Source organism: Mustela lutreola, chromosome 10 (genome assembly GCF_030435805.1).
Source record: "Mustela lutreola isolate mMusLut2 chromosome 10, mMusLut2.pri, whole genome shotgun sequence".
NCBI classification, from domain to species: domain Eukaryota; kingdom Metazoa; phylum Chordata; class Mammalia; order Carnivora; family Mustelidae; genus Mustela; species Mustela lutreola.
In genome coordinates, this window is record NC_081299.1 from 51,859,562 (window position 1) to 51,874,773 (window position 15,212).

At 42.1% G+C, this 15,212-nt stretch overlaps 1 protein-coding gene across 2 annotated transcripts in view; it reads left to right on the forward strand.

Annotated features, from left to right (window-relative positions):
• The window catches only part of PGM1 (phosphoglucomutase 1), a 62,338-nt gene that overhangs the window by 17,230 nt on the left and 29,896 nt on the right, over positions 1–15,212 (forward strand). The window contains exon 1 of one of the 2 annotated variants that reach the window (XM_059135615.1): positions 10,363–10,677. The exons of the other annotated variant lie outside the window; for it this stretch is intronic. Coding sequence (XP_058991598.1) covers positions 10,378–10,677 — 300 coding nt within the window. The 5' untranslated portion in view covers positions 10,363–10,377. Of the gene's footprint in view, positions 1–10,362; positions 10,678–15,212 lie in introns of those variants that run through there. 2 annotated transcript variants of the gene reach the window in all.

Here is a 15,212-nt window from a genome sequence, read left to right on the forward strand (position 1 = left end):
ACTGCTCTGCACTGGGCTGTATGCTCTTTATACCATCTCATTTCATCTTTTCGACAACTCTGAAAACACTGGTATTTAGACTCCTGTTTCACAGTTGCGGAAAAAGAAGGTAAGTGATTTGCCCAAGATCCCTAAGATATTAAAAATTATCCAAAGTTGGGATCAAACCCAGATTTCCACTGTGCTTTATTCCTAGAGGTAGGCTTGAGGGAGAAAGAGAGCATGCACAAGTGGGGAGAGGTAGAGGGAGTGGGGGAGAGAGAATTTCAAGGAGACTCCCCAGTGATCCCATGACCCTGAGATCGTGACCTGAGCTGAAATCAAGAGTTGGGTACCTAACTGATTGAGCCACCCAGGTGCCCCAGGCTAGACAATTTTTTTTTTTTTTTTTAGATTTTATTTATTTATTTGAGATAGAGAGCGAGAGAATATAACCAGGGGTGGGGGGAGAGGGAAAGGGAGAAGCAGGCTCTCCACTGATCAGGGAGCCAGCCGGATGTGGGGCTTGATCCCAGGAGTCTGGATCATGACCCAAAGTGAAGGCAGATGCTTAACCAGCTGAGCCACCCAGACGCCCCATAGATTGCTGTTTTTAAAAAAGCTATTGTTGATTATTTGCCATTTACATGGCTACATACTATGGTAAGAAGCAGCACAGCACGATGGCTGAGTGTGGGCTCTGGAACCAGATTGCCTGTGTTCAAACCCAGCTCCACAGTTTCCCAGCTAATTGGCCTTGGGCAGATGATAAATCAGTATATCAGTATCCCTAGGTGTCCTTGTCCTTAAGATGGTGCTGAGAATGATAGCATTGATTTTACAGTGCTGTTGTAGAGATCTAATGGGTTGATGCTTATAAAGCCCTTGGAACATTGCCCAACATACAGACCTACTGTGGTTATTTTCCACATGCAACAACCTTTAAAGCAGGTGTCATTGCCTCTATTTTACAAATAAGAAAACTGAGGCCAGGAAGGCCATACACAGCCAGAGGTGGCAAAGGCAGGATTCAGACCCAGGCCTATCTGACTCCAAAGCCCTCTGGTTAGAGCAGGGGCCGCAGTTTCCTTTCCCCCACCTTTTCCCTGCCTGTTGTACATTCCATGACCCAGTCCTACCTAAGTAGCATTGGTTGTTTCCTGCCTGGTCTAACCTGCTCTAGAGATCAGAGGCTGGGTTAGAAGGATGTGATCAGTCCTTATCCACATGTCTTTCTGATTTTGGTAGTTTGGATAACATTCATTGACTGCCACTCTCTGGTTAGGCATTCTGATAAGCACTTTACATGCCTTTTCTCATATACTGTCAGAATTTTTATAGGAAGCTTTACTACCCTTATTTCGCAGAACTTAGGCTTACAAAGATTCCACAGAAAAAGACATCCACTGTTTGTGGCCACCTTCATTCACTTCCTTTATACCTGGACATCCTAGTTTGGTCAGGCCTTGCAGTTGAAAAAATCCTTAATAATGAGACAGAGAACGACCTCACCATATAAAAATCCAGAAATCGCTTTGTATTTTGATTATGTGATAGAGGGCCAAACACTGTCTGCAACAAAACTCTAGGGGGCATGATTCCCATTGTATTTGGGGTGAGTGGGGCCCCCTGGTCCCTGGGTTGTGTGATGCCGCTAGCACGCCCCCTTGTGAAGTCATGAGAATCTTGACTGTTTTTCCATTTCCTACCACAAGAGGGAAACATACAACCACAAGTGATTTGAACATCAAATTTTTAGATCCACTTTTTAGATTATTTAATTAATTCTCCCCCCCCCCTTTTTTTTTTAAGCCAAGGGGTTTTCATACATATTTCTGGTGATAGCCAGAATGTGGGCAAATATTCTGTTAGCACCGAATGAATATTCTTAAGGGAGTTAAATGAAAATTTTCTTGAAGATATTCCAAAAAGGAAACGGAAGATACCTATAAAAATTCTTTGTGAACCATGTAAGTTTCTGTTTTTATAGGTCAAAATGATCGAATATTGGTAATTCCTGATAAAACAGGAGCCCTTCTCACAAGTGCGGTATGTAGGAAAAAGCCTCCTAAGCCCCTTGCATCTTCAAAGATCTGGTTTTGGTTTTAGCCACATGAATTAAGAATGCATTTCTGGAGGTGAGGAATGCCTTCCTTACCTTCTCTCTCACCTCTAGGAGCTCATCTCTCTCTCTGGAGTTCCCAGATTAGCACTTCTTACTCCACTTTTTCTCTTTTAAATATGTTGACTTACCTCTCTCTCTCTTTAGACCCAGAGCTCCATGACAACTTGAGTCTGTCCTCTGCCCATGGTCCATAGCATTTGGTGAAATGAATGCAGCACGTCAGTCTTTGTAGGAACTGCTGGCCGCATGGGTGCATAAACAGATGGACAGCAGACGGGACAGATGCTGAAGGACGTGCACGCTCTGATGCAACTATTTTATTTTTAATTTCAAAATATGCTCCAGGAGTCTTTTTGAGCCTGAGACTCTGCACAGCTCTAAGCCTTCCAGCCCTTGGAATTCTTCAGACCTTGTACCTTCTTTATAGTTTAATGCAATTTCTCTTTTTCTTTAAGGGACATTTCCTAACTCTGTTAAAACACATATACCCGTAGATAGGTATGAATCACAGCTGCATAGTTTCAGATTGATTCAGGGTAGTAATAAAAGCTAAGGCTTATGTAGGGCTCACAAGGCAACAGAACCTGCAATGCTGAGTTCTTTAAATTTATTAACTCATTGTGTCTTTATAAGATAAACCATGCTGTATGTACTATTTTCTTTCTTTAACTCTCCTTAAAGGATGCATTGTTTAAATTGACGTATAATTGACATGTAACATATTACTCTCAGGTGAACAGCATAATGATATGATATTTGTGTTATATATTTGTGCAAAATGATCACCATAAATCTCAATAGGTATTATTTTCAGTCTCCATTTTAAAGATGAGAGAGTGAGGGCCCCAAGAAGTTGGGTATTTTGCCCCGGGTCACCCAACTGGTAAGTGGTATTTACTTGTATACTAAGTGGCATTCTGTACCAGCTCTGGTTTTAGAACTTTTGTGTATCACCTCATTCAAACAGTGAGTGAGCTATAGGGGGTCTGTAATTCTCTCTGTTTTTACAGATGAGGCCATGGACGCACAAAGAGTTTGAATGACTTTTCTGAGGTCATACAGCTAGTGGCCGGCAGAGCTGGGTTACCAGCCTGTCAGTAGGGCCTCACAGCCCATTCCCTGAAACATTACAGCAAATTGTCTGCATCGGATTATTTCAACTTCAAACTGTAAATATGGTACAAAGTTTCCTTGAATGTTCCATTGTTTTCTTACCTCAGACTTAAAAGCATAAGTCCAAATAGGTTGCTCAACTATACATTAGAAATTGGAAATATAAGATTAATCTGTTAGATAAACTAATATCCCAGATTCTCCTAACATACTTAAAATATCAAATATGCTTAGATTTTCTCCCAAACTTACTGCAAAAATATTAATGCTACAACTCTGATTTATTTTGTTATCTGTACACTATATGAATATGATTTACTTCATATCCATACTTAATTCTAAATCTTCCTATGTTTAAAAATGCCCTCTTCAGGGGGCACCTGGGTAGTGTATTGTGTTGAGCTTCCAAATCTTGGTTTCAACTCAGGTCATGATCTCATGATTGTGAGATCGAGCCCTGTGTCGGGCTCCACGCTCCACTTGGAGTCTGCTTAAGACTCTGCCTCTCTCCTGCCCCTCCGCCCCCACTCCCCCCACCCATGCATGTGTATGCTTTCTTTCTCACTTGCGTGCTTTCTCAAATAAATAAATAAATCCTTTAAAAAAAAATGCTCTCTTCAAAAACGAGTCTCTCACCCCAACAGTGATCTTTCCCATTGAATTGGGGTGACAGTGTTGGCCAGCCGAAGTGCATGTTGACCAGAGATCTGAACAGGAAACCACCCAGTCCAGAACACAAGGTCAATAGGGCATCTCATGCAGCGTGCGTTCACAGACCACATTCCCTAATTCTCATGTCTGCTGAGTCTGCAGTCCCCGCCCTCTTGAGAAGATTCATGTAACCTATTTCATGCTTGATTCCATTCTGAACTGTTTTCCAGTTCTTTCCCTACACTGGGCCTGCAAACCTTAGATGTCTAAATGAGCCACAGGGGTCTCCTGAGTAGCATTCAGGTGTTCTCACATATTGTGTGGCTGTTGGTCACCATTTATGGATATTCTTGTGACACGACTGTCCCTGCCCCACAGCTCCTGAATTTACCGATCTTCCCAGTTCAGAGACTAAATCGAATCTATACTTTTTTGAGTCCTAATTCTAGATTCCTGGGAGGGAAAATATGAGTGATCTAGCTTGGGACAGACATCCACCTCTGGCAATCCTGGCTTGGCACCAAGGCCCTGTAGTAGAACATGGTTCTAGGAGTCTACTCTTATGGGGTGGCTAGAGCAAAGTTCTCTGAGAAGAGAGGGGATGGGTGGAAGGCACTGTGTGGAGAAGGGGTCTGAGGAAAGAGGGTCGTGTCTTCGTGTTGGAGGAAAAAAATCCCAGCAGGGCTCAAAGTAGCCCCAGGACTTAAAGTAGACGTCTTGTGCAGGAGGCCGGCAGACGAGCAGCTTTGGTCAAGACCCCACTGACAGGATCCTCAGAGCCGCTGCAGCCGAGGAAGGAATCCTTTTTTGAAGCCCTGTTCATCTTTTTTCAGTCTCTCCTTCTCAAAGGTTTTTGATGCATCACTGGCATCCAGTTAACTTTGCAAAAACCTATCAGTTTAGATTCCTTTTGCTTAAAAGCTTCTTTAGCTTCCGGTGCCTACGAAATCAACTGTCGTGTGTTTTAGGAGACAGTAGTTTTGCCCCAGCTTTTTCTCTGGTCTCACCCCATTCCTGTAATGTCTCAGGAGTTGTAGGTCTGTGCATGCACCTCTGGGATGGGGTTGAGGCCACCACATGGTGGTGGCTCCTTCGACGTGAATTTCTTCTTCTTCTTTTTTTTTTTTTTTAAATTTATGTATTTATTTGATAGAGAGAGACACAGCGAGAAAGGGAACAGAAGCAGGGGGAGTGGGAGAGGGAGAAGCAGGCTTCCTGCAGAACAGCGAGCCCAATGCCGGCTGGATCCCAGGACCCTGAGATCATGACCTGAGCCAAAGGCAGATGCTTAACGCCTGAGCCACCCAGGCATCCCTGACGTGAACTTCTTAAGAACAAAGGTCCATGTACTTTTTTCTCTCCTCTTCCATCTCCTGAAAATGAAAAAAGAAGTTCACATCTTTAAATTTTTTTCTAGTTCACAAAGCCTTTCAGAGATACTTGGCGAGGTCGTCCTCATAGAAACCTTGTGAGGCAGGTATGATCCCATTGTAGACATGAGGAGACTGAGGATTGCAGGAGGGGGCTACCATTTACTGATCTTCTGCTAGATGCCAGACACAGCACTACATGTTTTCCACACAGGTTACCTGATTCAATTCCCAGGACAACCTTGAGAGCTTTCCCCATTTTATAGACTCGGTGTAGTTAAGGAACTTGCTCAAGATGAAATTTCTCATGCAGTTCAAAGTCAAAGCTTTGAGCTGTGGTTGTGTCTGGTTCCTAAACATATGGTCTTTCCATTATCCTGTGATGCCTAGCCTGGGGCTGACATTCATGACATCGTTACCTACTGTTGGTGGGAGAAATGAATAAGTGTCTTCCGGTCACTTGGGTCACACACCCCAACCACTCAGGCAGGCACCCTCAGCTGTCACAAGTGCTGGGTGTCAGACTGGGGGTCTGATAATCCCCATTGCTTTTAGCCCAATTACTAGCTTTCTTCCTAGTGCTTCCATCTGGAGACAGGGTTAGCCATCCCACCCCCATGTCCACTACCATGGCATTAGCTAAAGAACATGGTTGTCAGCCGTCCAGTATTTACCGATGGAAAGAAAGATAAATGATTAAAGAGTGGGCAAGTCTACAGTTTCTGTTGTGTCTATTTACTGGGAAGGTATCCGCAGATCAGAACGGGAGCTGGAGTCTTTGTGAGGCCGGGAATGAAGGGGTTCATAACTCTGCCATCATGAAATTGATTGGACCCAAGACCAGTATGAAAGTTCCTTGTCTGAAGGGAGTAATCCTTAAATCCCCCATATGGTTTAAATGTAATTTGTGTCATTGTGAAGGAGTACTGGCAACGCAGGCGAATTCATTAGGCCAAATTGGGTTCGCTATGCTCGACAGTAACGTTTCCGAAGATGAAGTTCAACCTTTGCTGGAGAGCTGAAACAAATGAGTTTCTTAATAGCTGTCCCACTTAGTCTACACATCGTAGGAAGCTTCATGTTCTTAATGCCCCTTCTTTTTTAACCACACTTCACAGTTCATCTAACATTGCTGCTTCTGGTAATATTTTTATATGGGGTTGAGTTCTACGGTGTCCATAAAATTATGACCCGGGCCAGTTTTTAGAATAGAAGCTTTTCTAGGGCAAGGGTTATATCTTTTTGCTTTAGATTTGCATCCTGACCAACACCATCCCAGACATGCGTAGTTGCTGACAATGTTACTGTCCATCCTGGGGTGTAGAACTCCTTCCTCTGGAGGTTTAGATTCAGCATGCACTTAAATTGCTGGGTATTCGTTGACATGTGTGAGAGCCATGAGAGGGAATTTTCCCCAGTCCATGCCTCGCTGGAGGGCTGGCTCACACACAGGGAGGAAAAGAGGCCCTGTGTCCACCTAGATATTTCCATGCAAGAGGGACGCACACTGGGTTCACTTAGTGACCTGATTCCACAGGTTAGACATGTCTGATCTCTTAGTGCTCAGTCACGGCCCAGTCACCCAGAAGTTTCCTTTTGCATTAAATAATTTTTAAAATATAAAGATGATCTACAGGGAAGGTATATATAAAAAAAGTCTTGAAATTAAGAGGCAAATAATAATCAACCCCTAGTGGCATATCAGGTTATTGGAAGAGTACCAACATTACCAAGTTTGCAATATTTCTTTCTAAGCTTTGGAAAGCTATTATTTTTTTTTTAAATAGGATAATCTTTTTTTTTAAAGGTTGTTTATTTATTTAAGAGAGAGGGAGAGCATGAGCACAAGCCGGTGGAGGGGCAGGGAGGGAAGGAGAAACAGACTCACTGTTGAGCAGCGAGCCCCATGCAGAATGCGATCTCTGCACTTTAGAATCATGACCTAAGCTGAAGGCAGATGCTTAACGGACTGAACCACCCAGGGGCCCAGAAAGTTTTTTTTTCAACTTTTAAGAATCAGAATAGTTATATTTGGAATACTTCCTGTATCAGTTAGTTTTCAGATAGTTAGAAACTGGTGCTGTGTCCCAGAGAAGGTTTAATTCAGGAGAAGTGCTTCTTTTACAACACTTATGGTGTAAAAAATTTTTTTAAGAAACAAGTTATGGTTCCTATGAAAACACACTGGTAAGCTGAGGTGTTCTAGCGTGTGATGTGGCCACAGTCTTCAAGGGAAAAAAAGTATTTCCTGTCCTTTGAAGCCAGAACCGTTGGATCTCATGCTGTGAACAAAACCACTCTTATGATTGTATTTTTTGTATTGAACATCTACTTTGAATTTGCATAATTATGCCTTGATTCTTTGTGACTTCTCATTTTATGAAATTGATTTGCATTAATCAAACTGTAAATAAAATTAGTGCATGGGGGAAAAAAAATAAACAACATGTTAACTCTCTTGGTTCCAGCTTCAGGAACTGAGCTTCAGCAAGAGATGGCAGACCATCAGCAGAGAACATGCTGGACCGTGTGGGCAAAGACATTCCAGCTGGGGATGTTGGAGTACCCTTTTGACCAAGTGCCCTTAGGTCTAGCCTAGGATTTCAAGAACTTGGTTTTTTGTTTTGTTTTGTTTCAAGAACTTGTTAAAACCACCGAATATGTGGCCGGTTGCTCTGTTATTCCCAATGAAAAGATTATTGGGTTGATATTTCATAAATCTTGATTTTTTTTAAAAGATTTTATTTATTGGGGCGCCTGGGTGGCTCAGTGGTTTGGGCTGCTGCCTTCGGCTCGGGTCATGATCTCAGGGTCCTGGGATCGAGCCCCGCATTGGGCTCTCTGCTACGCAGGAAGCCTGCATCTCTCTCATTCTGCCTGCCTCTCTGCCTACTTGTGATCTCTGTCTGTCAAATAAATAAATAAAATCTTAAAAAAAAAAAAAGATTTTATTTATTTATTTGACAGAGAGAGATCACAAGTAGGTAGAGAGGCAGGCAGAGAGAGAGAGAGAGAGAGGGAAGCAGGCTCCCTGCTGAACAGAGAGCCCGATGTGGGACTCGATCCCAGGACCCTGAGATCATGACCTGAGCCGAAGGCAGTGGCTTAACCCACTGAGCCACCCAGGCGCCCCAAATCTTGATCTATTATTAAATATGTCAAGACACATATGCTTGGCCTAATTTGCAAACTTATCTAGAACCAGAGAAAGCTTGGCACCAGACTTAAAAAAAAACGCCTTTATTGTCATTGCCAGCAGTAGGCATGTAAACTATGGTTAGCATAGCAAGCTGACTTCATAAATTAATTTCTAAAGAATTTTATCTTTAAGAAGTAAATAAAAGCCCCAAGTAAACTATAAAACCTGTCCTTTGGCCAGCTGCTTTTCGACTTAGTAGACGTGGTCTTGCGAATTGTTTTAATGTTATGTCTCAAGGTCTTCCCTGCACTTGGACCAGCACCGTTTGTCATTTGAAGGAGACCAGGCTTCTCTGCCAGCAGCTGCTTTCAGCTCTGGGGCCCGTCCCCTCAGCTGGTCCTGTAGAGAGGGCAGTCTGCTGCTCCCAGTCCTGTTTGCTTTCTGACCTTGCTTGACAAGTTAGTAGAAAAATACTCAGATTTTGTTTATCAAGTGATTATTCATGTTTCGCTTAAAAACCTGGACTCCAGTGCATGTTGGACTCTCCAAACAAGTGGGGTAACTAGCCCTGGTTTACCTTTTAAGCATCCTTGACAAGTTCACCAAAACCTTGACAATGGAGTTTCTTAGTTGTCAACTTCTGCAGAACTAGATAAGGAAACATGCATTTATATGGATCATTAATAAGGTCTTAGGGACCAAATGGGGGTTGGATATTAAATTTATTCAGATAGAATGTTTTAAAACATCTTAGGTTCTTCAAATGCAAAGGACTTAACCTGCTTCACTAAAAATGTTTTCTTAAAAGCCAAGTCTATGTAAAACTGAGAAAATGAAAGACACTTGGTTGGCTCAGTCAGTTAAGCATCTGATTTGGCTCAGGTCATAATCTCAGGGTGCTGAGATCAAGCCCAGTGTCAGGCTTCCTGCTCAGCGGGGAGTCTACTTTTTCCTCTCCCTCTGCCTGCCGCTCCCCCTGCTTGTGCCCTCTATTTCTGTCAAATAAATAAATAAAATATTTTTTAAAAACCCGAGAAAATGAAAACAAGAAAACACAAAGTTTAATCTTATGTTCATATTATTTGTCCAGATAATAACTTGATCAAACCTCATGCACTTAGAAAAACATACTTTTTTCCCCCTCCCTGTTTCTCTTGCATTTTCAAGGATTTGGTGCATCTCCATTCCCACATTTCCCTAAGTTCAAGGGAATGATCAAGGTATTGATCATTCAGGGCATATTTGTAGGTATCTGCTCTTCTGGAGCTGAATACTGTCTTGTTAAATCCTTGGTGAGCAATGAATAAATTTGTTCTGTTCGGTGACTTTCTTCCTTCTAACTGGAATTGCATGTGGGAAGTAAAAAATTACTCAGGTATCAAAATGATGGTGATGTAAGGAAACCAGAGGTAACTGAGATCCCTCACTTCCATTTTAAGATTGACCTTTAACTTGCTAGGATGGCATGGGACAACTGTAGCAGCAGATGGCCTTCTCAGTGACGAGTGCCCAGAGAGGCTCTGCGTTAAGAGGTGTCAGGAGCAGCGGGAGCCACACCAGGGTGTCCTGTTCAAAAGTCCCTGCTTTTTGGGACTGCGTTTGCACCATCGTTGCCTGGGCTCTGCGAGTAGAGGCTGGCAGCCGTCCTCCGGTGTTTGTGACGGGAGGCTGCTACAGGCAGTATCCTTGGATTATCCAATGGGGGAGATGCGGCAAAAATAATTGAAGGGTATTTGGCATCGTTATGTGGGCAGAAATATCCTCACCAAAACAACTTGGAAAATGTGTTTTTTGTGTGGGTGTGGATGGGTGTGTGGCCCTTAACTTTTCACCATGGGTGACGACAGCAAGGACTTAACAGAGCTTCCTGATTGAGAGAGATCAACCTCTCCTTTAGTTACTCAGATGACACTGTTGCAGCTTCGGGTCGGACAGACTATTTTGAGGACCCTTGCCTGCTCCCTGAACACCCTCACTGAGCCAAGTGGTGAAAATGAAAGATGAGTAATTTTGGTGAATGGATTTCCGGGAAATACAGGACAATGGAAGAAGGTCCTCTCCCTCTGTTGACCTTTGCTACCGCACCCTACCATGATCAAAAACCAGGAACTAGTGGATTACGGAAGAAAACCTATTGTTTTGAGGAGAAGCCATGTTATCTGGAGAATTTCATCCAGAGTCTGTTCTTTTCCATAGACCTCAAAGATCGCCAGGGATCCTCACTGGTGATTGGTGGAGATGGGCGGTATTTTAATAAGTCGGCGATAGAAACAATAGTGCAGATGGCGGCCGCCAATGGGGTTGGTATACGGTAATTATTATTATGTTTCTGGCTCTCCACATATGCTTCTTTCTTCGTTTTGCAGAAATATACAAGAGTACAAGGATTTGTATGTTGTATACACTTGAGTTCTACTAGTATCCCTATAGCATTTCATTGTGACTGCAGAAAATGTGTATTGTGATATTACTCCTGAAATTACAGTAGTCATGTTGGGATCTAGGAATGTAAGTTCGGCTCCTTTTGTGTTGTACTCCATGCCTTTTGCTTGAAAAAGTACCTGCTGCTTTTTAAACATTAAAGCACACCCCCCAGCCTTAAGCTGTCTTATCTACATTCTAACCTAGTTCCAAGGGGTACCCTTGCCTATGTAAGACAGCTCTAATGAGTAGAGGAGAGAGGAGGATTTTGTTTTCTTTCAATGGCTTCCTTGTTGAAGTTCAGTCACTTGTCAAACAGGAAAACAAAAGCCAGGGCGTGCTGTTGTTTGTGGATCCTGGTAGTCATGCAGAAATGCCAGGAGGGGATTGGAAAATGTTAGGTATAAGCCTACCAAGAGGACCTGTTACAGGGGAGCCTGCTTATAATGACCTTGGACACAAAGAAGCCCTGTGTGCGGTGAATTTGTGCAACAGGGTAGAGTTCATAACTCCTGTAAGACTATAATATAAGGAGGCTCGGCTGAGAGCTCGGCATTGTGAAAAACTGCACTGGCCAAATTAACCAAATCAGAAGGAATCTTGGCGCCAGAAGGCATTGATCTTGATAATCTAACAATTCGCACAGTCCCAATGATTTGCAGGAAGGTAGGCAGCAGGACATTGCTATTTTTGCTCTGCAGATTCCTCTGTGGGACCAAAAATATATTTTCAGTGTTTTAGATTATGCTTAGCAATAATTTGGAGCACACGGTCCCTCAGAACTCACAATTTTAAAAAATCTGTTGTATTTCCTTTCTGAGAGTGATTCTGGTCCTGAGAACATAAAAATTTAGCATGGCAACCAAATGTGTTGGGCTTTTACCGTCGGTCTCTTTTAAATAATATGCCAAGCAGGTGTGATTGCAAAACCCAAAATAAAAGCAAAAATAAAAACACACCACCAGATTACATTTAAAAATGTTTGTAGATCCTATTGTTTTTAATGCGAAGCTTCCTTCCTACCCGGTTTCAGAATCTGAATGCCTCTCATGTAAAAATTGCTGATAAAGCACTCAAATATGAAATTATTATGAAGCATACAGATTTTTAAGATAAAATGTGACATGTTGTAAATTTCACCTTTGAGGAGAGCTGCAAAGGGAAAGGTATTAAGATGCTTTTAATCTTTAGAGAAAGAACGAAAGGAACATTATTTCTCCGCATATATCTAGATCATTGAGTGGATGTGGTACACTGTCCCCTTTGCTGTGATATATTTGGCTTCATTTCATTTTTGTGTGGAGCTGAAGGATGTTGGAAGAGGTGGTAAGAATGTGTAATTCAGGCAGACCCTATAGACTTGCTCAGATTTACGATCTGAAGGTTTGCTAAATAATACATTTAAGTGATAATAATTGACTAAATATGGTAAGTGCCTATTTGTTAGAGCTGTGGCAGTCCAAGCAGTATTTTCAAATCTTCTCAAGGGCATTCTTGATTTAAAGTAGTGTTGCATTCAAAGCAGTCATGCAACCAAACTGAATTACGTAAAACATTTAGTGGACCTGTAAAGCACTTTAATCTGATAAAACCTATCACCTCCTAGATGGTTTGATTCCTTCCTTTTCTAACATATCCTCAGTTCTGACTCCTATAACATCCCTTTGACTGTGGACAGAGCTCTAGGGAGGAAATGTAAAGGAAAGATGATTTATTGCCACAGGTTTGTTCCCTCCCCACCTCTATCAATACCCATTCCACCCTTAAGCCGATTCTTGGAAGCCTCTTCAGCCTACTGAACTAAATGAAGATCATTTCATTTTTTTCCCTCTTTATTACACTTTTATCTGGTGCATTTGTGGACTGTAGAATATAATTTGCCTTTGTTAGAAGTTTCCCTTTGTTTTTATTTGCATAGAGCTATCTGCATTTACAAGAAGTTTTTTTTACATGATGCTTCTGTGAGCTAAGAAGTACAGGAAATTTTAATGTACAAAATAAGACATTAGTGGGCCCCTGTTTATAATACTGATAACTCATTTGGTCTCCAGAGCTTTGAATGTAGAGATATATTTAGAAATAAGAATATGTGTGTATGACTAGCAGGACAAAGAGCATGGAACTTGTTTCGTTGTGAAACACAAGAAAACATGAGGCCCTGTCTTTTTGTTTTTAATTTTTTTATTAGCATATAATGAGTGTATTATTTGCCCCAGGGGTATAGGTCTGTGAATCACCAGGTTTACATACTTCACAGCACTCACCGTAGCTCGTACCTTCCCAGTGCCCATAACCCAGCCACCCTCTCCCTATCCCTCACCCCCCAGCAACCCTCAGTTTGTTTCCTGAGATTAAGAGTCTCTTATGGTTTGTCTCCCTACTGATCCTATCTTGTTTCATTTTTTTTCCTTCCTTATCCCCCACAGCTCCCCCCGCCTCTCAAATTCCTCATAATCAGAGAGATCATATGATAATTGTCTTTGATTGGCTTATTTCGCTCAGCATAATATCCTCTAGCTCTATCCACGTTGTTGCAAATGCCAAGATTTTGGTTTTTTTGATGGCTAGATAGTATTCCATTTGTGTATGTGTGTACACACACACACACACACACACACACACACCACATCTTCTTTACCCATTCATCTGTTGATGGACATCTAGGTTCTTTTCATAGTTTGAGGCCCTGTTTTTTAAAAGGAAAACTAAGTTTGCTCCCTGTCATGTTGGATGATAAAATGGCACGTAAACCGTGAGGTATCCTTCCTGGCAGTGTGTCATGTGGGAAGGAGTAGCGGGAGGGAGAAGGAAGGACAGGAAAGGCTGTTTGATGGGGAACTTTCAGTACCAGGTAGAGGGAATTATCTGAAAGTTGGTAGACACTGGGGGGCCAGGGAAGGATTTTTCTTTTTTAAAAATACATTTTTTTGGTAGTAAAGTATATGTAACATAAAACTTAGTGTGTCAGCCATTTTTAAGTGCACACTTCAGTGTTATTATACTCACAATATTCTGCAACCATCACCATTATCCGTTTCCAGAACTTTTTTCTCATTCCATCTGAAACTCTCGACCCACTAAACGATAAGTTCCCATTGCTCCTCCCTTACCCCCCAGCAATCTCTGTTCTACTTTCTGCCTATGAATTTGCCTTCTTCTGTGTATGTCATTTAAATGGAATCATGCAATACTTGTCCTTATGTGTCTGGCTTATTTTACCTAGTGCAGTGTTTTCAAGGTTCATCCACATTGTAGCATGTATCAGAATTTCATTCCCTTTTATGGCTAAATAACATTCCACGGTGTGTATATGCCATATTTTGTTTATGCATTCATAAATGCATGGACCTCTGGCTATTGTGAATAATTCTGCTATGAACATGGGTGTACAAGTGATCTGTTTCAGTCCCTGCTTTCTTTTGTGTCTACAGCTCGAATTAGAATTTCTGGATCGTATAGTACAGGGAAGGTTTGCATAGAGGAGAGGCACAGAACTATGATTTAAAAAGATGAACTAGGTGGTCCTGAGTTGGAAGGATGAATCAGCCAGGGTAGAATAAAGGTGGTGCAGGTGGGAGAGAGAAAAGGGAGATTGAGTCAGGAACCGTTGTAGTTCTCCAGATGTTGTCAAGGGAAGGAGGGTAATAGAGTAATATCTCCTCAATATCAGGTTGAGGATTAATATTCCCGGGGGTGATTCATAGGATAGAGTCCTCTGGAAGGAGGGACTTTGATCCACTGTTATGTCTTATTGGGCTGAAGAGGAAGAAGGAACCATGGACTTTCCTTGCTTCTGTCTCTTGACTTTCTTATTCTTACCCTCAATGTAATCCCCTCACTCTTGGACCATTGCTGACTGGTTGACTATTGCAGATTTCACCCTAAAGAATGGTAGAATAAGGGATGACTTGGGTGGTGCAGCTTAATATTCATTCACCAGTCTCCCTCTCCAGACCAAATACATATAAGATCTGAGTGTAGGTCAGTATAACTGATGTGCAAGTATGTGCAAGTATAATTTCCAGATAGCTCCATCACTACTCTGGCTGGTTCAATTGCCATCTCTAATTAAGCCACTCCTATTGAAATTATGGAACTGCTCAACCATAGACTTTCACTCTTACAAGAACCCAGAAACTGCTAGAAGGGTGAGATGTTACTGTTCGCACTGTATTGAGTTAGCTATTAGTGGCCAGCTATGGTTACTAATTTGCCACGTAACCTTGCCCTGCCATCTATCCCAGTGCCTCCTATACCATCCTTGCATAAACACTTGATTATTGCTTTTGGATGAATGCAAGAACGGATGAATGGGCAGCATCATAACTTTGAACCTCAGCTTCTTCGTCTATACAGCAGTCCTAGGGAGCAGTTATGAGAATGAATCGAACATGTGATGGGTTTTAAAAAGCAC